The 21830-nt window shown below is 38.8% G+C and overlaps 1 protein-coding gene across 1 annotated transcript in view; it reads left to right on the top strand.

Moving 5' to 3' along the window:
• Positions 1 to 21428, top strand: part of ESRP2 (epithelial splicing regulatory protein 2) — a 44078-nt gene extending 22650 nt beyond the window's left edge. The window contains exons 7-17 of the mRNA XM_036390306.1: positions 452 to 544; positions 672 to 726; positions 1518 to 1628; positions 2443 to 2575; positions 2772 to 2814; positions 3315 to 3616; positions 5589 to 5810; positions 7087 to 7285; positions 8528 to 8723; positions 9736 to 9913; positions 20092 to 21428. Of these exons, the coding sequence (XP_036246199.1) occupies positions 452 to 544; positions 672 to 726; positions 1518 to 1628; positions 2443 to 2575; positions 2772 to 2814; positions 3315 to 3616; positions 5589 to 5810; positions 7087 to 7285; positions 8528 to 8723; positions 9736 to 9913; positions 20092 to 20250 (1691 nt within the window). The 3' untranslated portion in view covers positions 20251 to 21428. The remainder of the gene's footprint in view (positions 1 to 451; positions 545 to 671; positions 727 to 1517; positions 1629 to 2442; positions 2576 to 2771; positions 2815 to 3314; positions 3617 to 5588; positions 5811 to 7086; positions 7286 to 8527; positions 8724 to 9735; positions 9914 to 20091) is intronic.
• Positions 21429 to 21830: the final 402 nt, after the last annotated feature.

Raw genomic sequence — 21830 nt, 5'->3', positions numbered from 1 at the left:
AGTGGGCTTTTTTCAGCACCAGCTGGCCTGCAGCTTTCCACTGTTTGCAGATAACAATTATCTTGCATGATCCTGATGAAAATGAGTTTAAAATAAAGCAAAAACAAAGCCCAAACAATACTCTACATCTCAGTTCAAATTAGAGGGATTTTTGGGGGCCATCTGAATGGGATTGAAGTTCAGTTATGTTTAAAGTGATAGGAACTTACTCAGCTTTTCCTTTTTTGGACTGTTAACACTGAAATTATGTAAGCTCTCAATAGTTTTCAAACTGTTGTCTGTTGAAGTGAATATAAACCAGTTTATGAGCAATGTAACATGTCTAATAGCCACATGTCTCCGCTAAGACCAGTACATTTGATTATTAGTTCTGTGCTAATATCAGGAAAGCCTTATAACTTGTTTACAAAGGATTGTGCAACTCTGTTATTTTCTATAATCACTTGTTTAGATCTAGGCTTAGGGACAGATGAAGCAGAGGAGGACTTTGGCGTGTGGCAAGTGAAGACCATGGTGGCTATCATTTTCAGCATGCTTTCAGAAGGTTGTAGTAAGTTAACTATTTATACTGAATGCTGAAATCCTTCTTTTCTGAAAGAATTGGCAGTGATGCTGTCATTCTTAAGTAACCTCTGACTCTGGTTATATTTAAACTTCTTGTTTTGTCACAGATCACGTATTTACTGAGCCTGAAACTGTGAAACACAAGTATGAAACAGGTCCTTGGTAAGTGCCCTTGTCACGGTTGTTTACAAACAAAGATGAGTCTTGTGTACAGCAAGGAAAGTTTGTGAATATTTCCCCACGGTCATGTGAAAGCAGGCTGGCTCCTGAGAACAGCCCAGTGTACTCAGCAGTCACTGCAGTGCGGCCAGAGTGTGGCTGGCATGCTGAGTGCTGTACTTTAGTCCATCTCTTTAAAGTCACTGCAAGTTAAATGCTCTTTGTTCTCTTGCTTCTATTTTGCATGGCAGCGAGGCTGTTTTATCTTACCCAGGGTGAAGAAATATTTGTGAACTTTCCCTAAGTCAACAGAGCTGATGGCCAGTGCACCCTGCATAAGCTGAGCTGTGTGGTGCTTCCCAAAGTGGTTTTTCACCCATGCTGAATTGGGTGCTGGGTTCAGGGATGAGGGGACAGGATGACTCATTTTTTACAAATGCATTTCAGTGACCAGATTGAAATATTTTAGGCATAAGTAATTTGTGTTGCTTGGATTGCTAGATCTTTCATATAAAATTAATTCAGTTCCTCATTACTTTACATTTTGGCAGTTGTCCTATTTTTTTGTTTAAGGAACTGTGGTGACAACATTGTGCATCTACAGTGTTGTAGATAAAAAGGAATTATCCAAGTTATCTTCCCTTTCTTTATTAAAAGGAATAATGGAGATAGGAGAGTCTCAACAGAAAATATGCTCCCAATTTACAATTCAATTAGTTGCAATCTGAAGTTTGGTAAAATATTGGAAAACCTGGATGAAAGCTTACTTTGTCTTCTTTTTTCTTTCTGTGCAGCAGTAAATCTGAAACTGTGGACAGTGAGACAGTAATACGTGCCAGAGGTTTGCCATGGCAGTCTTCAGACCAGGACATCGCTCGATTTTTCAAAGGGCTCAACATTGCCAAGTAAGTTAAGGAGAATTTGCCTTGCTTTATCACTTTGCCTTAAATATTTGTTTTACATACATCCCCCACTCTCCCCACTGGAGTCCTTCAGTCTTTCCCCACTTGACCCCTTCCCATGCTGTGGCCATGACAGCTGAACAGGTTTACCAGCCTTAGGCATGCAAGAGAAAGTTTTGAAATGTGTGAAGAAGAAAAGAAACTCATCAATTGAAAACCAATATACATTCATTTATTGCTAGTATCAAAAGGGAGAAACTCCTATTGCATTAATCAAAGCAGAGGCCAAGACATGAAAACAGCTTTAATTTTGTGCCAACTTATTATTCTTCTATATCTCCTAAACAGGCCACATTCAGAAACTTCTAAGTACTGTTTGGAATAAATTTTCATATGATTCATGTATATACCTATGTATAGATTTATGTGCATACATATATATGAAGAGAGTGCAGTTATTTAGCATACCTGTCACTTAATATATATTCCAGATCTCCAATACTGAAAAAATATATAATTTTCTAATTTAGAATGATGAGGAATTTCAAATGTGCATCTCTGAAATAATAGGAAGGACAAATTTGAAACTTTATGGGAGTTGAGAAAGTGTTGAACAACATGAGATCCATGATCTCAAGGAAGCAGATTTTAAAGTACAATTGTGTTACAACAAAAATTAAATTTTGGATAGTAGGAATTTCTTTCCAATCTGTAATCTTCATGTTTAAGTCTGATTCCTTTACTATTCTTACACAGTTATTTATTAAATGTATTAAAGATTCAGACTAAACCTGTATTTGTTGGCTTTACCTTTCAGAGGTGGTGTGGCTCTTTGCCTGAATTCCCAAGGAAGAAGAAATGGGGAGGCTTTGGTTCGGTTTGTCAATTCTGAACAGAGAGACCTTGCCCTGGAGAGGCACAAGCATCACATGGGTAGCAGATACATTGAGGTAAAAAGTTGTGACTTGAAACAAATCTTTGGAGAGAAACCTGAATATTTTAAGCTATGTTCTCATTTTAAACCAAACTGCACTTCTGTTTTGCTCAAAGTACCAAAACACAATTCTCTTGCTTGTGAAAGTGTGTCTGTGGTTTAAAGCTGAACATTGTGATTTTCATGTGGATTTTTTTGTCCTTTCTTTCAAGGTTTACAAAGCAACTGGGGAAGAATTCTTAAAAATTGCAGGAGGTAAGTGATGCTGGAATTCAATGTGATTACTGCCGTTCATAGGAATGTTGTTCAAGTTCTGTTTTTTTTCTTTGACTGAGGATGCAAATGGATAATGAAGTAGCTTTTCCTGTTTTGTCTTCCAAAATGTTTGACCCTGTCAAGTTGTTGAAACTGAGCTGTGAGCATTTGAGCTGTGATGTTCACAGACTGCCCTCCTTCTTGGGAGGAAGACCAGCTTTTGCAGTGGAAACATCTGTGTATCTTGTATTAATTCACACTCATCTCATCTTTGCTCCAATTTCATTAAAATATGAAGCACTTGCAGATGAAGAGGTTTTCCCCTCAAAACAGATTGCTGAGAGTCAGTAGTGTTTTGGGTCTTGTCTGGGTTTGTTGCTGGCTGCTTACCTACTGTATTATTCCTTAGTGCTTCCCTGCTGCTGCTGCATCCCCTGAACTGGGTGCCCAGCACTGACCACATGTTCTTGGCTGACCACGTGCTGTTATCTCTCTGCCAGGCACCTCCAATGAAGTGGCCCAGTTCTTATCCAAGGAGAATCAAGTTATCATCAGGATGAGAGGCCTTCCATTCACTGCTACCCAGGAAGATGTCTTGGGGTTCCTGGGGCCAGAGTGCCCAGTCACAGGAGGGAAAGAGGGACTTCTCTTTGTCAAGTACCCAGATGGCAGGCCCACAGGAGATGCATTTGTGTTATTTTCCTGTGAAGAATATGCACAGAATGCACTTAAAAAGCACAAAGAAATACTTGGAAAACGTTACATTGAACTCTTCAGGAGCACAGCAGCAGAGGTCCAACAGGTTGTAACTATTGGTTGTGAGACTTAAAACTGAACAGTTGAAACGTTTCTTCTAACATTTGCACACAAATATGTTGTAGAGAGCCATGAACATTTATTATATGAAAAATGTCAAGAAAGATCAATGCATATTTCCTAATGGTCATGGAAAATGGTGCAGCACTGGTTTTGCTTTGTTTGGGGAGGGGGTGTTTGTTTTGGTTTTTTTTTTTTTTAAGCTACCACTGCTTGGGAGTTTGTTTTTTTACCATCCTTCAGACTATAAAGTGAAAATCATTGCATATTTTTCTTCTCCTTTAAGGTTGACTGAAATCAAAAAAATAATTCTAAAAATATAGTAGATTGATAGTATTGTAGTAATACTTCCTGAAAATCTGCAGTATGGTCTTTAAATGCTAGTCTCCATGTACAGAATTTCTAATATTAAATTCAAATCTGGATGCATGAAATGAGCAACTGCTTTCTTGGAAACTAAGAATTAAGATGTATCTGATTTTTTGGTGAAAGGAAGTGAACTTTTTTTCTTGACATGATATATTTCTTTTTTTGCCTATCCTTCACCAGTTCCTATCATTACCTTCTTAAACTGGTAAAACCATTTTATTTTGTCACCAGCAGCTTGTCCCTATGAAAAATATCACATATTGTATTTTTCTTCCTGACACAGAATACTTGTAGACTGGTGGCTCCAGAGGGAACCAGTATTAGATTTGGTCTGGTGTTTGCATAACCACTGGCTATAAAAGTGTAATACAGTTACTGTGCAATTTATGTGACAGGTGAAGTCTTTCTGTAGAAGGGATGGGGCAATGGAAAGAATATCCACACTTGTAGATCATTGCTACTACTGTGATATGGATATTACAACAGCCAAGAATCTGTGTGCTGTGAAGATTGGGAAGTGGCATTTCCCTCTCCCCCACAGCTTCCCTCCTGAGAGAGAAGGAAGCAAAATCCTCTAAGGAACAAAATCACTCTGTCACAATGACCAAGTCTCTGCTTCCACTTTTTTTAGGGAGACCTGGATATAACTTACATTCTACCAAAATGTCATTACTTCTTCCTCTATGACAGCTGTCTAGGCTGACACCCAAACTTTTTTGCTGCCTGGGCAAGAAATGATTTTTTAGGACATTACAGGCTACTTGTTTGAGTAATTGCAAGAAGTAAAGCCAGGCCTCATCTATTTAATGTTAGTACAAAGTAAATGAAACAAATGAGAGAGATTTCTGTCCTGAAATGCATTACAAGGAGATTCCTGAAATAAACTCCCTAAGCTGAATCACTTTTAGCAAAACTAAAGCTTTTTGACCTGTTTTTTAGTAGCTCTTTCAGTAGAATGTGTTTATTTTTGATAATCATCAGTAAAAATGGTTTCCAGCAGTAAGCCCCTACATGTGTCATATGTTGCCTTTGTCGTTTGGAAATGAGTCAAGAGAAAATGTTGAGATCAAAGTCTTCTATATTCTTATCTTTAATTTTTATTTTCTCCTCAGAAAATCTGTACTTGGAGATGAGCACTGGGGTTAAACGAAATAAGCACCCTCACTTAACCAATCAGGTTTTAGAATAAATTAAAATTAGTGCTTTCACTTACTAGCTATTTCAGGTCTCAGTTCTTTTAAAATGACTGGTTTTAATTTACCCTGATTTACCTAAGAACTGTATGTGGCAATACTGGTTTATTAGCACAGATGTGATTTCAGATGTTTCTTTTTGAGGTACTATACACAGTAATTGACTTTTAACTTTTTTATATTGACATGAGAAAAGTCTGTTATTGGGGTCTGGCAAATTGAATTTGTTAGCCTTCCCCTCTCTTTTTCTGAGTTTAAAACTTTCAAATGCCCAACAGGAAAGTAACTGCAGTAACTTAGTATAAGAAGGGTTTGTTGGAAATAGTATTGTGAGAACTGCTCTATGCTCAGACAGATGATTGTAAATCTGCATTGCTGTGGGTTTTTTGCCAACAGGTACTTAATAGATACATGTCAACACCTCTTATTCCAACCCTTCCAACTCCCATCATTCCGGTCATGCCCCCTCCGTACACCATCGCCACGGGCAGCATCCGTGACTGCGTGCGGCTCAGGGGCCTTCCCTACACTGCTGGCATTGATGACATCTTGGAATTTATGGGAGATGCCACAGGGGATATCAAGCCCCATGGAGTTCACATGGTCCTTAATCAGCAGGTAACAGCATTTTGCATGGGAGGAGTAACTTTGCATTGACATTGGTTTGAAGTCAGGGCAGCTTACCTTATCTTGGCTTTAGTCTTCTCCAGCCCTGGGAAAATGTAATGTTCTCTTCATCTGTCTTCGCTTCATTTCTCTTCCCCTTTTACATACACCCTTGCTTTTCTCTCTCTGTATATATATATGGACCAGCCTGGGGAAGATGAACCTTGTTCTTTAAATGATAACTTTATCCTGAAGGCTGTTTTCAGTCAGAGGCTGGAGATACATTACAGAAATCTCTCCTTTAGATGGCATAGCTGCTCTGTCAACTTCAGGATTCCTGCTGTGTTGTTTGAGTGCTCTTTATGTCAAAATGAGATTTTTCTAACTTGATTAGCAGTTGCTCAGGCTTAAAAGAGAGTCGATAACTAAAAATTGTGGTTTGGGTGTATTTTAATGATGTGATCATAGAGATATATTTTCCCTGTTGTCTTGTGTTAAAAGTAAGTTCTTACTGACAGAAATACTGAGGTATTAAAGAAAACAAATGAGAGATCTACTATATTTGTTTAGGAGTTTTTCTTTGCGTGTGTGTGTGTATTTTTTTGGTTAAGAAAGTTTTTGTATTTTATACAGACAGGTATATCTGTCAGATTGCAGAAAATCAGGCCTGGAAATCAACTTCCAATGCAGCTATGGACTTTACTAAAGGATCTGGAACTTTATGCTGCTGTACTATTACCTCGAAAGCAGTTGTAGGGAAGGCAAAACCAGGATCTTCTAGAGCTTCACAGCAAAAGAATAAGAGACAATGTGAATAAACTACATCCAAAAAACCCCATTCCAGTTGATGGAAAAGGGAAAAAATAAAACTGCAATGACAAATTAGCTAAGCACCTGAACAGATTCCCAGAGGTGATATGGAACCTTCACCCCTGGAGATGCTCAGATTTCAAGTGGAGAAGGCCATGAGTGGCCTGACGTAAATTGAAAGTTAGTCCTGCTTTGAACAGCTTTTGGATGAGAGACCTCCACATTTTTTTCCATGCTACATGATTCTGTTTTTTTCTGCAGAGGACTGAAGTAGCATTGTATTAACTGGGCACTTGTTGCATGAGTCTTGATTTTTCTGCTCCTAAATAGAATTGTTGAGTTGTGAGTCATTTGTGGCAGAAAAGGAATAAGGATACAGGCTTTCAGTAGATGTTTGATCTTAGTCCTTTCTGCATTTCTTGTGATCTGGGAGATTTCATAACAGATTGACTTACGATTACTTCCCCGCCTCCCCTAGGGACGACCGTCAGGTGATGCTTTTATCCAGATGAAATCTGCTGACAAAGCCTTTATGGTGGCTCAAAAATGTCACAAAAAAATGATGAAGGACCGTTATGTGGAAGTATTCCAGTGTTCTGGAGAGGAGATGAACTTTGTTTTAATGGGTGGCACTTTAAATCGTAGTGGCTTATCCCCACCGCCATGTAAGTTACCATGTAAGTCTCCAATTCTTCTGCTCTCTGCTGCTAAAGGCTGATATGTGGTAGGTGCTGAAGCTTTGTGGCCTTTCACCTTTTGACTCGGGTTTTGCCATGATCAATAATCATCCATCTGTGTACATGCTAAGATTGGAATTGTTCCCTTTGGGCAATAATGGGACTGATCAGAGGCATTTTTATTGTATTTTCGGCGGTGAGTAGAGGGCAGCAAGGCCTTGCCAGTGAAATTGTTGCACACTTTGCTTTTTATGGGTGTACTGTTCTTCTGAGCTCTGCAGTAGACTTGCCTGTAGTGAAACCTACTTGGAATGAGAGGGATTTTTAAAATGGGGAGTTGTTCTATATTCCAGCTGCCAATGAGTGCTCTTGCTATCTTGCCTCAGAGCATTCAGAAGGTACTCTTTGGGCTTAGTTTTGAAGGAAAACACCCACTGGGATGATATACTAACCAACCATAGAGTGGTGAAGTTGGATGGCTTTTAATTTTTTTATTTTAAGATTACAGTGAACCTTATTGAGGAGCTATAATGGAATTTTACTGTATTGTTCTAATTAGTCTCACTACCAAATCACAAAGCAGATACTGATGTGTATTTGCAAAATATTAAAAAGCTGCCAAATATAGTATATAAAACCAATTTGACTGCACACCAAGCCAAGTGTATTGTTCCTGTACAAATTAGGTATTTGTTCATCAAAATCCATCAGACTAGTGATCTAGTGGGAATTTCTCCCTTCCATTTGCTATATCCTAAAAATACTTTTTGAAGTCTCAGGAAGCTTATAGATGAAGTCTCATGGTTAGTAGTTATGGATGCCCACGTGTGCACCCATGTGGATGCCCAAGCACTATTATGGTGCTTTTGTCCCACAGAGTACAACTTCTGTTAGAAAACACCAGGGTGTGTTGGTGTGCACGCCTGCTTTCTCTATGCACATGGCTTTATGCTTTCTTTTATTAACTCTGAAGTTCCCTACTTTCCATTTACATATAGACAAAGCTGCTCAGATCTAGGAGTTGTGAACTCTCAGGAATTACTCATTCCAAATGAACCCTGGTTGTTATTCATGGCAATGTAGCAAAGGTCTCCAGAGGAGAGGCTAGAGAGCAGTCTTTGCTCAAGTGTTTATCAATCATGCCCAGATGGTTTTAATCACATTGCCGTAGCAGAGGAGTTACTCATCTGAGACTTGTCCATTCTGATTGCTTTTTGTTGCTGTGTCCTCGTTTGGTTTTAGGTCTTTCTCCACCAGCTTATGCTGCTTTCCAAACAGCAGCTGTGATCCCAGCAGAGGCAGCAGCCCTTTACCAGCCACAAGCCCTCCTACCATCCACCAGGACACCCCAGGCCTCTGCAGCTGCTCCTCCAACTGTTACCTACTACCCAGCCCAGGCTGCTCAGCTCTACATGAACTACACAGCTTACTATCCCAGGTAACCCCGAGATTTCACTGCTCCTCTTGACCTTTCATCCCAGTGCACTAGGTGACTCTGTGGTCACCTGTGAACACCTTTTAAATTTGCACTTCTAGTGTAGGTAGTTCTGGGAACATAATGTTCAGCAACAGAGGCAGAAACCATTTTAACTGTTTCTCTGTGACCTTGTAAGGGCGTTCATCTCTGTAGGTTCTGCTTGAATCTCATGATAATGTAAAGGGGTTTTTTGGCACTGAGGCAATGTCACCAAGGCAGTTCTATTTCTCGGCCAGAAGAGAAAGAAGCTGTGTCAATCCACACCTCTACCCTCACCTCTTAGTTTGTTCTTTTACTTACAATACTGTTTTCATGCTGAAAGACTCATCATAGGTGTGTACTAGGTTTGATTTTGTACATCAGTGAGACCAAAGAACATTTTTACATGTGAAAGCAAATCTCCACCTTTTCCCTTCCACAGATGGTATCAGCATGAGTCACTGAAGTCTGGTACAGGGGTTGTGGGGAAATAGCTTGTTCACTGATAGCTCCTAGGCTTGTGTGACACTTGCTAGCTTGAGTATCTGGCAATTTGCTAAATAGGCCCTGACCAGAGATGGAGATACTAATTACTCACTATTTTGTGGCTCAGAAGTGCCAGATTAGGGTGTTTTCCTCCTTTTCATATTATGGCACACCCCTCCCCTTTATTTCTTTGTGTTTTCATTAACGATCTTAGAACAAGTCATCTGCAGCTACTTTTCCTACTCCCCTGTGAAATAACAAATGCCACTCCTTATGTCTTTAACTACAAATGTTAGCCATTTTGCCTTCCCTCCCTTGTCTAAAAATAGATCATGAGAGCCTAAGAGAAATTAAGAAAGTCCACAAAGCAATCCACATCGGGACTCTCTGTTTTTCTGTAGTATTTGGATTATTTTTCAAATCTAAGTTTTTGGTTTCATCTTTGCCTGTTCTTAGTAGAACCAGTTACTGGTTTTTGTAACAATTTTGCTCCCTCTCTCTCTTTCAGCCCTCCAGTATCTCCTACCACGGTGGGGTACATTGCAGCTCCCCCAGGAGCTGTGGCAGCTGCTGCCACTGCCACCCACACTCCCCTTCTACCCCAGCCTGGAGCCTTGGTCCGGATGCAGGGCTTGCCATATAACACAGGAATGAAGGAGATACTCAGTTTCTTCCAGGGGTACCAGGTTAGTATGCAGCCCTCTCCTTGAGACCTCTTTGGACCTCTGAGTTTTGATCAGTGGAGGCCAAACTGAGCCAGCAAGAGCTTTTGGAAACTGCAAGATGCTTGTATTGTATATTTAACTGGCGGACTGAAGAGTAACACAAAATTTGCCTTCCTTCTTATTAAATAAACAAATCCTGATCTGGAAGCAGTCATTTAGTGTCTGGGTTTGGGGTTTGAGTTTGAAGAGCTCAGAGCCGCAGTGGGAGTGGGGCTTCCACGGGAAAGTGGGGGCTGCCAGAAGTTTTCAGTCCTGGGCTCTCGGTGGTGGGAGCCTTTTGGTAGGGTCAGTGTTTGACCTTCAACACTGAAAGTTTGCTGATTTCTAATACAGAGAGCTGTGAGCTGGGTGTGGTGACTTGCAAAAGGAGACACAGATGTCTTGGTAAAACATTGTTTCAGTTGCTAATAATTTTGGTTACAGGCAGGAGCATCTTTCATTAAAACTGTATTACATTGCAAACTAAAGAAAATCTGTATTATCCATGCTGTCCATTTTGACAGCAAATATACTATAGGTAAGGTCAGTCTGTATGGACTGATGGAATGCTCTCAGGTGATCAAACAGAAATTTATCTTCTTGATAAGTCTTAAAACAAAAAAAAGGCACCAGCTATAAACACTGTTTTCCAGCAGCCCTTATTTGATGTCTTCTGCCTTTTGTCTCAGAGGATACAGTATGTCTATATCCATGGTTTGTCATGGCATATTTGCTAAAAGGAAAGGTAATTGAATATGTTCTGGTGAGTATTTAACCCCTGTGAGTAACGGCACTTACACAGTTCCAACTCTGCCCTTTTGGGTACTACTCGGAAGCTCGGACCTAAAATCCTCTTTATGGCTCTCAAACCACTGCAAGTGAACAAGTGATTTGTGTCAAAAGGCAGTAATATTTGCATGTTTGTCCTTCAACATTCTGGGATAACAGTGATATTGCAAGAGGTAATAGGAAACATTCAGGCATGGTATGTTTTCTTTCTTTATTTCTTTTTTTTTTAACCTTTATATTCTTAGAAGACAATGAGCTTTAATTTGTTGAGCCAGATATCTGGTATGCAAATGAATGTAGACTGAGAACAGATGCTTAAATGTGTATGTTCCAAGTTTTGAGTATTTGGAAGATGCAATGCTCTACCTGTTGTGTCTTCTCTTTGAACGTTACATTTATGTTTTGAAAGCAGTTCTGCATACTCAATTTTTCAGTGGATAAAGACTATCACATAAAAAGTGTGGTGAATTTTGACAAACAGTAAAAAGAAACTGCATATTGTATTTTAGGTCTTTTTGTTCCACAGATATTTCCAGAGTTCAAACCAAGTTCAGTTATTTGTGGCTTTCATGATACCCAGAGAAGCAATAAACATTCATCCTATTGTTTAGCCATCAATATTTTGCCTTTTAGTTGTTTTCTACTGCCTGGGGGTTTTGGTGGATAGATGGTGGATGTATTAAAACCTTAAGTATGGAAGCTTATTTGCTAAATTGAAATTCAGCTAGAAGTGTAACTGTACCTTTGAAAAATGTGGCCTGAACCTGTCCCTGCATGAAACAGGTCAGTGACCACCTCTGCCTTTTGTTAAATCTTCAGTTTAGTGAACCTGAACTTTGTGTCTCGTGCTCAGTTTGCTCTTCTCATTTCTGCATTTGGAGACCAGTTCCTGGTGTTTGTATTGCACAATTAAATGGTTATAGGAACAGAAATTTTGCCACAAGGTGAAACCTATATTCTGTTGCTGCAACCTCCTGTGATCACCAGTTACTGTTATTAAATTGGTCACCTCTTTGACTTCTTTAGAAGATGTTGTCCAAATGAGATCAGTTTCAAAATCTTATCAAGGAACCAGGAATTCTTTTGAATTATTCTTGGAATCCCGCATGTGGTAATGCTAATTTTATACTCATTCATTCCTTCAGGGGAAAAAGAGATGGTGACTTACTGTAATGGGACAATATTACATCTCTGGAGCAACAACTAATCTTTTTTTTTTTCTTTTTTCCTCCCCTTTTTCACGTTGTTTTCTCATTTTTCTGCTGCTGCCCAAGGATTTATTGCACGATGCTTCTGCTTGTTCATAAAGTGAGCCCTTAATAATAATCAGTGGTTTGGGCATGGTTTTAATCTGTGTACAGCTAATTGATGTTGCTATTCAATGGTCTTCAGTGTTGGTATCCTGGGAACCAGATCGGAGATGCTGAAATGGAAGGGTGATTTTTGTCTTTGTGTGTCCTTGTCTGGAAGGAACAGGGCTTAAGTTTTAGCTCTTGCTTTATTCTCCTCTGAATTTTTCCTTCAGGCTTCATGGGCTCTGTATATTGCATGTGTGCACATGTTGCTACTTAAGTGAAAGAACTTTTCATACCAGACCTGCCTCTTAAGAGATATCATGGGCTTCAACAAGCTGGTCTCAACATCAGTACATGCTTCTAAAAACAAATAATTTAAAAGTCTGCAGATCAGCATTTAAATTTTCATGTAATTTTATTACTATTAGCCTCTTGTTTAGTGTTTCAGCAGCTCAATTTCTTTCTGTAGTTCTGTTTTCTTGGGTTTTTTTTTGCTGAAAATTCCTTCCAGCTTGCATGTATTTATTGTAACTTGGGTTAGGCAATTGAAAAACTTGGGAAGAATTTTAATAGTAAATCAGGGACATGGCAATTATCCCCATCACCTTTCTGTAAAATATTGTAGTATACTGTAATCCTCAAAAGAGCTAATACTAGTACTCTCTCATTCAGTAATTCACATTAAACTGCTTTTTAGTTGTAGTGTAAAGCAGTAGGGCCATTGATTTGAGTTCAATTATGTGCTGGATACATAGCTAAGGGATAGCTAAAATAAACCACAAAATCCAAGCCAAAAAAAAAACACATTGAGGAAACAACAAACCCCTGAAATAACCAAAACAACAACAAAACCCTCACCGTGCCATTCACCAGCTGCTCAGCAGATCCTGGTCTCTGGGCTTTATGTTGAAGCGAGGGATCCATGGATGGGATTGTGAGGAGACTCTTCTGGAATTCAGAAAAGTAACTCATATTTTATATCATGGGGTGAAGTCTGGGGAAGAAGTGGTGCAAATGTAGTAATAACATCCAGCAAAACTCCTCAGTGTTACTTCTGCAGCTGTGCAGAGCGATGGTCTGAAGCAGTGAGAGAACTCCAATAAATAATGATTGAACAGGGGTAGCAGTTGTGATGAATCTATGTGAAGTTTTTTACTGAAGTATTTTTATTTCTCTTTATTTAGTGTCTAAATACTTAATGGGTTTTACTATTTAGCCACTAAAGGAATCAATGCAAAATATTTTAGTCTCCAAATACTGGAGACTCTTTTGGGGTAGGGTTCTCTTTCAGTTGTCTTTTTTGTTGTTGTTGTTTGGCTTGGTTTGGTTGTTTGTTTGATTTGGGTTTTCTGTGTGTTTGTGTGGGTTTTTGTTGGTGTGCAGTTTTACAAAAAATTTTTTTCTGAGAATGCAAATAGTGGCAGGGTTGGTATCGTGACAAGAGCTATTAGGTTAATGTAAAAGCAGATGCAGTTTAGCTGTGCCTGTGGTCTTAGCTGACCAAAAACCATTTCACAGCTGTTGTCTTGGCCAGGATTCAGCCTCCTTTTAGTAGTACTTGCCCAGTTTCTTGGAGGTTGGCATGAATGTGAAGTGAACTCATGCCTGCCTGGAAAAGACCCTGTGGATTAGTTCTTAGAAAGCAGATTTGCTATTTAGGTAACTTGTGTGTAAGAATAGCAGTAAAAAACCAAACCAAAAAAAAAAACAAAAAACCCAACAATAACAAACTAGAAGATGACTAAGATTTAGGGGCCATGGTCACCATCTGAACTTTTTAAAAGCCCCCTGAATTTGCTGAAAAAGGCTGGGATGGAAATGTAAGAACTTCTTTGTGTATGTGTTTCTACATAAGAAAAGCATAAAATAAATAAATAGTGTTCTTCAGAGACACAGAATTTAAGGCTTGCTGGTGGAGGGGAGGAGGGTGAGTTGTGGTTAAAACAGTAATAAGGAAGTGAAGGGAAGTGGATGGATGGCTAAATTCCAAGGGCACTAACAACATTTCTCTGCTCTATCAGGACAACAGACTTCATTGTTGCTGACTTTTTAGGGATTAGGAGTTTCTTTCTCTGAAATGTGTGCTTAAACAAAGAAGTATTCTCTATTTCCTTTAAGATCCTTTTGAAATCTGATTCTCTGCAGTCTGAGAGGGGGATACCCCATCATCTGTGTGCCAGTCCTAGGCATGGCACCCTCTGTCTAGGGAAGGGAAAGGGGAAGTGGTAGAGGAAGAATTAATTCCCACTTACTGGGGTTGGAAGTCATCTGGCAATACAGACACTATTCCATGCTCACCCCCACACTCTCAGAATAGAGCACACTGCTTGTTTTGCTTTATTCCTAAATTTATCTCCCACCTGGAAATGTGGAGAAAGCATTGTGAGACTGGGACCAGTAAATTAGAGGTTACAGTTTCTGTCTGTTGCCTCCCACGCTTGAAGCAAGTGACTGAAGTGGCACCCTCTGTATTTTTGGAACAGGCATTACCTGTTTCAGTCTCTGATGCACAGAAGGTTCAGGTGGTATCTTCTTCCACACAGAATTCAGGTATTTGTGGGTGTCTGTTTTGGCAGTCTTATGGTAAAATCGATGTGCTTCTAGGGGCAAAGCCATTGTAGGGTATTTCTCCTGACTCTTGTGCTCAAGGTTGCAGTTACCTACCATCAAACCTGATTCTATTTTCCAGGCTGAGTCTAGCTAGACTTTTTTCCAGAGTCTGAGAGTTCTCTTTGGGAACTATTCTGTGACAAAGTTTATGGGCAGTTTGAGCAAGAATTGCAGCTGCCTTCCTGAGGTGGCCATTTTGCCCATGATGTTTTCCTTTTCTATCATTTGCTCCTGTTTTTTCCCAGTTGGAGTGTGTCTAAATATACTTTCCAGTTTCAATGCCGGGTTTGTTTTTTTTGTTTTTTTGTTTTTTTTTTTTTTTTAGCAGTGGGTTATTTTCTCTAGATTGCTGTTTTTGTGCTGTTTTTAGACTGAGCTTTGAATATTCAATGTAGGAACTGCAAAAATGAAATGGAAATCAATGACTGGTTAGTGACCTGGTTAAATCCGTGCACAGTCTGTGAGGGGAAGACAGTCCCATATTTCTCTCAGCAAGAGAAGTACAAAGAAATAAAATAGGCTGAAGAAAAAGAAAATTCAAGGAGGATGTTTAGTGTATTACATCTTTATTAACCAGTTTACCCTTGGTTTGGTCCTGTGTGGTTGGATGCTCTTGTTTTGTTCTTATGGGTTCTGAAATGCAGACAGAATCAGAAAGATTCACAATCATGTGCCTACTCAGGCAAGTTAGGGTAGTTTTCACTTTATTTGAAGAATTTACTGTCCTACAGCTTCTGTTTTAATTGACTGCAGTCTCTCACCTATACTTGTGATTAGATGCTACTTCTATTTCTGGGTCTTTTGATGAATTTATTTTTCTTCTTTCTTTCTCGCTTTCTTTAGGTCTTTGCCTAAGCTCTGACAACTCTTTACAGGATATTTTTATAACTTTCATATTTTCTACATTGTTTATTCCATTTCAAGTGTAACTTCTGAAATGCTGTCCCTTACAAGAGTAAGACTGTAGAGCTTTGCCTACTGTACATCTACTGATAATCTAAAGTATGTACTATCTTGAGACATTCCTTCCAAAGAGTAAACTTACATTTTGTAGATTTGTTTCAAGGGCAGGTCTGGGAACTCATAAATCTAATATTTGCACGGTCTGGTTGCCCTGGCAGAGACTATCTAGAAAATACTTCTTATATTTGTCTTTTACTTAATGGAATGGGTTTAGAATTCAGTAGTAAAATTCTGGGGGGTTCTTTTCTTTTGTGCTCTCTGGGCTATTGGTTATTGCTTTCTGTGAAAGGTGTGTACAAGATGGTTGGTGTTTTTCTTTTCAACTTCCCTTTGGATGGATATGTGTTCTGTATGCCCAAATATGCCCCTTTTCTCCCTAAGCTGGCAGGAGACTTTTTGCATCATAGAAATATCAAAGGAAAGGCAGCACAGTGCATTTACATTGTGTGCATTTGGCAATCATCTAAAGCATTAGTCTGTTAGGGGGGAGACAGGAAACTCTTCTTGCCACTGAAAAGATATTCTACAACTCAGGTTATGCTAAACACTATTGTCTTCTGGATTACAGGAACCACTCAAGTAATCTTCGCAGCATGTGTAAGAATGCTCAGTCCCTTCCCAGGATATGTGATTTGGAAGGATTATGTGCTAAGAACAATATTTCATATTGATGTATTTCCTGACTATATTTATTTGTACCAGGCCAGTAGTATGAGTGATTACTGTTCATATTCAGCATCTCAAAGAATTCTTAGATCTGATTCATATAAGAGGGTTTTGTTCTAATTTGATAGTGTGACTGTTCTGTGCAGTCATTATTTTTATTTTAATATATTACTTCTACAAATCTGTCATGATGCAGTTACACTGTGCAGTTTATTTCATTTTCCAATGTAGAAATACACTACACTAGCATAAATGCTATTTTACCTTGTGAATGCATTCATGCTGGGGCATTGATTTTCTTTCATTACATCGGTGTAGTCTATGGAGTACAAGTATTATCTGCAGCTTAAGTGTTTTTCACTCTTCCCTAGAGAAGCTGCACTTCATTTCCATGAGTGCATAAAAGATCTGAATGAGATCCATACAATTATTCTGATCCCTCACCTCAGTGTGCAGGCTGGAAGATGCTCATCTGTCCCAGTGAGAGCCATTACTGGGTTTGTGATTGTGCTTATGAAAATGTAGGAGTTTGGTTACCTGGTGCTGCCATCTCATGAGTAGAAGGAAAAAAGGAGCGCTTCATGGTCTGAGCTATTTCCCTTCCTTGATAAGGAGCAGTTCAAATACACAGTTTAGAACATTGCCCACAAACATTTACTTTATTTCTACAACCAGTAATGCAATTAATGTATGTTTTATCTTACATAAAAGTAGTTTCTGTCCAATTCAGTGTCTCCTGCCAGTTATTACAGCTGATGGTCTTAATTGTGGTTGCAAATGATGGTCTGTGTGGCTTGCTGTGCCAGACTGTTCCTTCTCTTGCTGATTGTCCCATGTCACACTTGTACTGTAGTATGCACCTGATGACTACAATGGCCTAATTCAGCTGAGCGATCAAGCCAGGAGTGTGTTACAAGCACCGAAAGAGTGGGTCTGTTTGTAACTTTGTAACTTCTGAAGAAGGTAAGATGTGACTGCCAGAGCCTGGCTCTCCAGAGGTGAATGGGAAGGGAAAGAAGGGCTTGGTGCTACAGAGATCTTTGCTTGTGGCTTTCCCCCTTAGAAGCTTGCATTGGGATCCTGGTTTTAGTCTTCCTGCTTCAAAAATCGACTAACCCAAGGAAATGGGCTGGCTGTGATCTGTAGCTGCTGGGGCAGCAGTGGTGGAGGTAGTGATTGCCTGGTTCTGCTCAGATGGTGTGTTCAACTTCCAGAAGGGTTTGTTAATGCTTGTATCTCATGTGAACCTTTCAGTCCAGTATTTTTCTCTTAGTAAAGTCATAGAAGATTATTTTTTCTCCCTGGTATTGCTAGAAAGCACATACAAATGTGTGTGTGAAAACCCCCAGACCTCTGGCTGTGTCTTTTCTGTACCATATAACTGGCTAGAGATTAATATGTCTCCTTCTTGATCTCCCTAATGCAATGTGAACTATTACATTCGTTTTTCCAGAAGAGGTTTTTTGGGTATAGTGACTTTCTAATGCATCTAACTAGGTTTGCCAACAGTAAATTTGCCTGCATTTTTTGGCCCTTACACATAGTTCTCAGAGAAATTTTGTTATGGCCTATGTGAACTACAAGATGCCACACTACTACTGTATTCCATTCAAAAGGCTACTGATTAGTTAGTACATTTTCTTTTTCCTTAAGAAAAAAACAGAACAACCTCTCAGTTTAAAAATGGCAGTCACATACTGTGCCTTGAGAGAATTACTTTCACAGACAAATGTACTTTCACTAACAATCATCACTCAGTTGTTTTCAAATTAGTTGTTTTCTCGTGTTGGATCTGTAGGGAGCAGATGGACTCATGGTCTGGTGATTAACTGGAAAACCAGATCAGCAGCTGGTTTCTACTAAGTATGACGTGGAAACAGTCTTTGGCTAATTCATGGAGTAGCTCAGTCTGAATTCTAAGTGGTGCAAAGTAGTATTGTACAGGTACCACTGTTAGAGAGTAAAAAAAAAAAATCCATGAAAAATATTTGTGTGAATCTGAATCTAATTTTAAAACACGGATTTGCATACAGAAAATCTGTTTCTCTAGAATTATCTATAAATAAGAACTTAAACCCAGTGTGTCTTAAAATGAAACTGAAGGGGTCCATTTAGCTCTTTAAATTAAATTGCTTGCAGAATGTGTAGACGTCTCTGCTAACTTTCTATGCAGCTCTCATAACATGAGTTTCTAGATCTCTACATTGGTATTACACCAATAATGCTATTTAAACTATGTTTTTAAAGCTCTCCTCTGTGCTCAGAGCTATAACTGTGTTCCATGTGTGTTTTCAGCTGAGTCTGAGCTGAAATATTAAAGTTTTATTCTGGACTGATGGTAAATGGTTGATCCCATATGGATTAATAGCAAAGAGCTGGTTTAGACCATCTTTTAGTTCAGATTTGCAGCTCAACCCAAGTTCTGTACAGCTTTCTCTTTGAGAGAGGGTTACTCTGAAATAAAACAAGATTGGTTCCAAACCATTAGTGGGCTTTAGAGATTATGTATTTTATCTGTTTTTTGATTTCTTTCTGCATGCTATTTCTTGACTAACTTTAGTTCTCTGAGAAGAAATGATAGAAAGTTTGTACTAACTGCCTTATGCATGGTTTTGGTTTTTAAAGTGTGCTGTTGCTTATATTTTAAGAATAGTTTTACTGCCTGCTCAGTGTTTGGGTGAGTGAAGCTCTGGCATGCACTTGATTTATTTTCATATGTTTGAATGTAAAGGTGATACATGATATGATACATGAATGAAATGCTATTGGTAATAACTGAGACGTCTGCTGTTTCTTGTAGTATACCAGACACACACAAGTTCTACAGTAATGAAACACTTAAATATTTTAATCTTTTATAAACTCAAGAGAACATATGTCACATGAACATAACTTGAATTAATATTCATAAAACTGGTTGGTTTTCCAGCATTGCTTTGTCTGACACTGTTTTTCAAAAAAACTAACCTTGTATGCTGAGCTTTTGATCCTTCAGTCTCTCATTGTGAAACTTCACTGAGATTCATTTCTGTCCAGTAACCTGGAGTTCAAACTTAGCTTGGAAGAATTTCCTGCATCTTACTGAAAATGAATGGGGTACAATAGGGCTGACTGTAGTCTACTTTGAACTCAGCAATTTGGAACTGCCTTTTAAGACTTTATGAGGGCAAATGCCTCAAAAGTAGAAATCAACTCCAATGACTAAATAATCTTGTCTGCTAACCTGCTTTTCCTTAGCCTTGTTAAAATTACAATAAATATTTATTTAATTCAGTTTTGCACCAAATTTTACTTAATTGTTCTGGAAAATCTTCCTTGCACTGTATACCTGTGTTGAGTTCAGCTCATTCTCCCAACACAGAACTCATACAGCTCTTTTATTTTTGGCATGTGTGTTGGGTTTTTTTTTTAATTTTGTGGTGTGAGTATTGACATGCCTTAAAAGCCTTTGTCACTTGGCCAGTAGTCCCCATAGTACAAGAATTATTAGTGCCTGGATTTGTTGCTCCATTTACCTCCTATTAACATCTAACTCTCTCCTTTTATCTCAATTGCTTCTCTAGAAAAATTTTTGCACAGAATTATGTCTACATCGCTATATTCAGCACTCCAGCAGAGTAAGAGCTGCTGCTGTTTGCCAAGCTAAAATTTCTTTTAATCTTTGATTCCTTCTCCTTCCCATTCTTAACTTCCAGAATGTTTTCACCATGGACACAGGAGTGGAGTGAGCCATATGCACGAATAAATGCACCAGCATTAAAAACTAAATTTCCAGGTGTTGTTGCTGGTCTTAATAGGTTTTTTTTTATTTTATTTTTTCTTCTTGTACCATTGCAGCTCCAAGCAGATTCCATCCTCATGCTTTACAACTTTAGTGGGCAGCCCAGTGGCGAGGCGTTGGTGACTTTTCCAAGCCTGGATCTAGCTAAGCAAGCAGTGGCTGAGAGAAATGGACAGCTCCTGGGCAGCCGCTGTGTGCAACTGTACCTGGTCTAACTGAACACTCTGGAGGATGAGGAAAGGATGCTGCACTCAACACCCTGCCTTCTGCAAAATAAGAAGTCTTCCCTTGCCACCCAGGCAGCCACAAATGTGCCTTTTCAGCATAACCTGTTGGAATGCAGCATGGTGCATGTCCTTTTTAATTTGAAAAATGGCATCTCCTATGCCAAAGATAAAGTGAAACCAAAAATTGTGCAGTTAACTTACTTAATTTCTAAGGTACCTGTGTAAAAAGAAGCAAAGCTGCTCCTGGCATGCAGTTAATTCTGAAGACAGTCCAGTATCACTTCAGCTACTGCAGCCGCGGGCGAAAGTTACTCAGTAGCATTTGAAGTGGAAAATGATGTTTGAGTCATTCAGATTCTTCTGTGTTTAGTTTTTAAGAGTTTACACTTGACAAAGTGTCTCGTTCTTGTAGAGTTTAAATGTCTTTAGAAAGGTCTTTTGGAATGCATGGCTTACCCAGTTCAAAGCGTAGATCATATTGATTTTTGTTTTGTTTTGTTCTTGACTGGAAAATATCAGGATGCTGGATCCTGAACCAATTGTGCTTTTTCATGTTTTCATTAGACATTGTTTTGCAAAAGCCATATTTGACCTTACCAGTGTACTGCTGCCAATGTGTAAAGCAAAAAATAAAACCAAGAGCAAAACCAGAAAAATCCACTCTTCCCACCCTGCCCCTAACCCCATATTTTTAATCTCTACAGGACAAAAATGGCACATAAACCTGAGTACTAATAAGTTATATTTTTTTATTTAAGCATAATAGCTTTCAGATACTGTATTAAAGATTTTGCTCTAGTTTATGTGCATGCAATTTGTTTACATCTTTAAACTACTTTATTTGTATATTATGAAACAGCAAGATATGTTGAAATCTGAATTCTCTAGTGCATGCTTTTTTCTTTTTCCCTTGTGTGTATATACATAAGCTAGAAGTACTTTTACGTCATGTAGCATGTGTTTAAAAAAGGACATCTGCTGTAGAAGCACTAAATGACTTTGTTTTTACTGTGCCTTACTTCTAAATCATTCCAAGTGCAATACCAGCAGAGCAAAATGTAATGAATTCTGTTGTTGACATGTTCATGGATGTCTGAATTGATCTTTTTTTGTTAGTGTACAATTTGACTTGTACTTTAAAGAACTGAATGATGTATGCTTCTTTATATTACAATAAAAGAGATGCTTACAATGTGCATTGCCTTTTGAAAGTTACTTATGCTTTTCTTTATTGTATTTTCACAGAGCATCAGGCTTTGAGAAATATCTTTACACACTTTTCTCCTAGATTTAGATGAGCATTTGTACTTTGTGACATCTCTGTTTTTTGGGGGGTTGTGGTGGTTTTTTTGTGGTTTTGTGGGGTTTTTTTGTTTTGTTTTCGTCGTTTTGCATGTTCTAGTAAGCAAGAAATCTGTATGATGCCTGCTTCTCTCCTAGTGCAACACATTTTAGGCAACATGATGTAACTGTTTACATGCTTAGTGTTCTCTTTCTGTTGCCAGAGGAAACAAAGTATTGAACTTGAAATTGCATTTGTGTTTGCATTTAATTGACCTAACGGGTCA

Source organism: Molothrus ater, chromosome 12, assembly GCF_012460135.2.
Source record: "Molothrus ater isolate BHLD 08-10-18 breed brown headed cowbird chromosome 12, BPBGC_Mater_1.1, whole genome shotgun sequence".
NCBI lineage: Eukaryota > Metazoa > Chordata > Aves > Passeriformes > Icteridae > Molothrus > Molothrus ater.
This window is presented reverse-complemented; position numbering and strand designations above follow the sequence as displayed.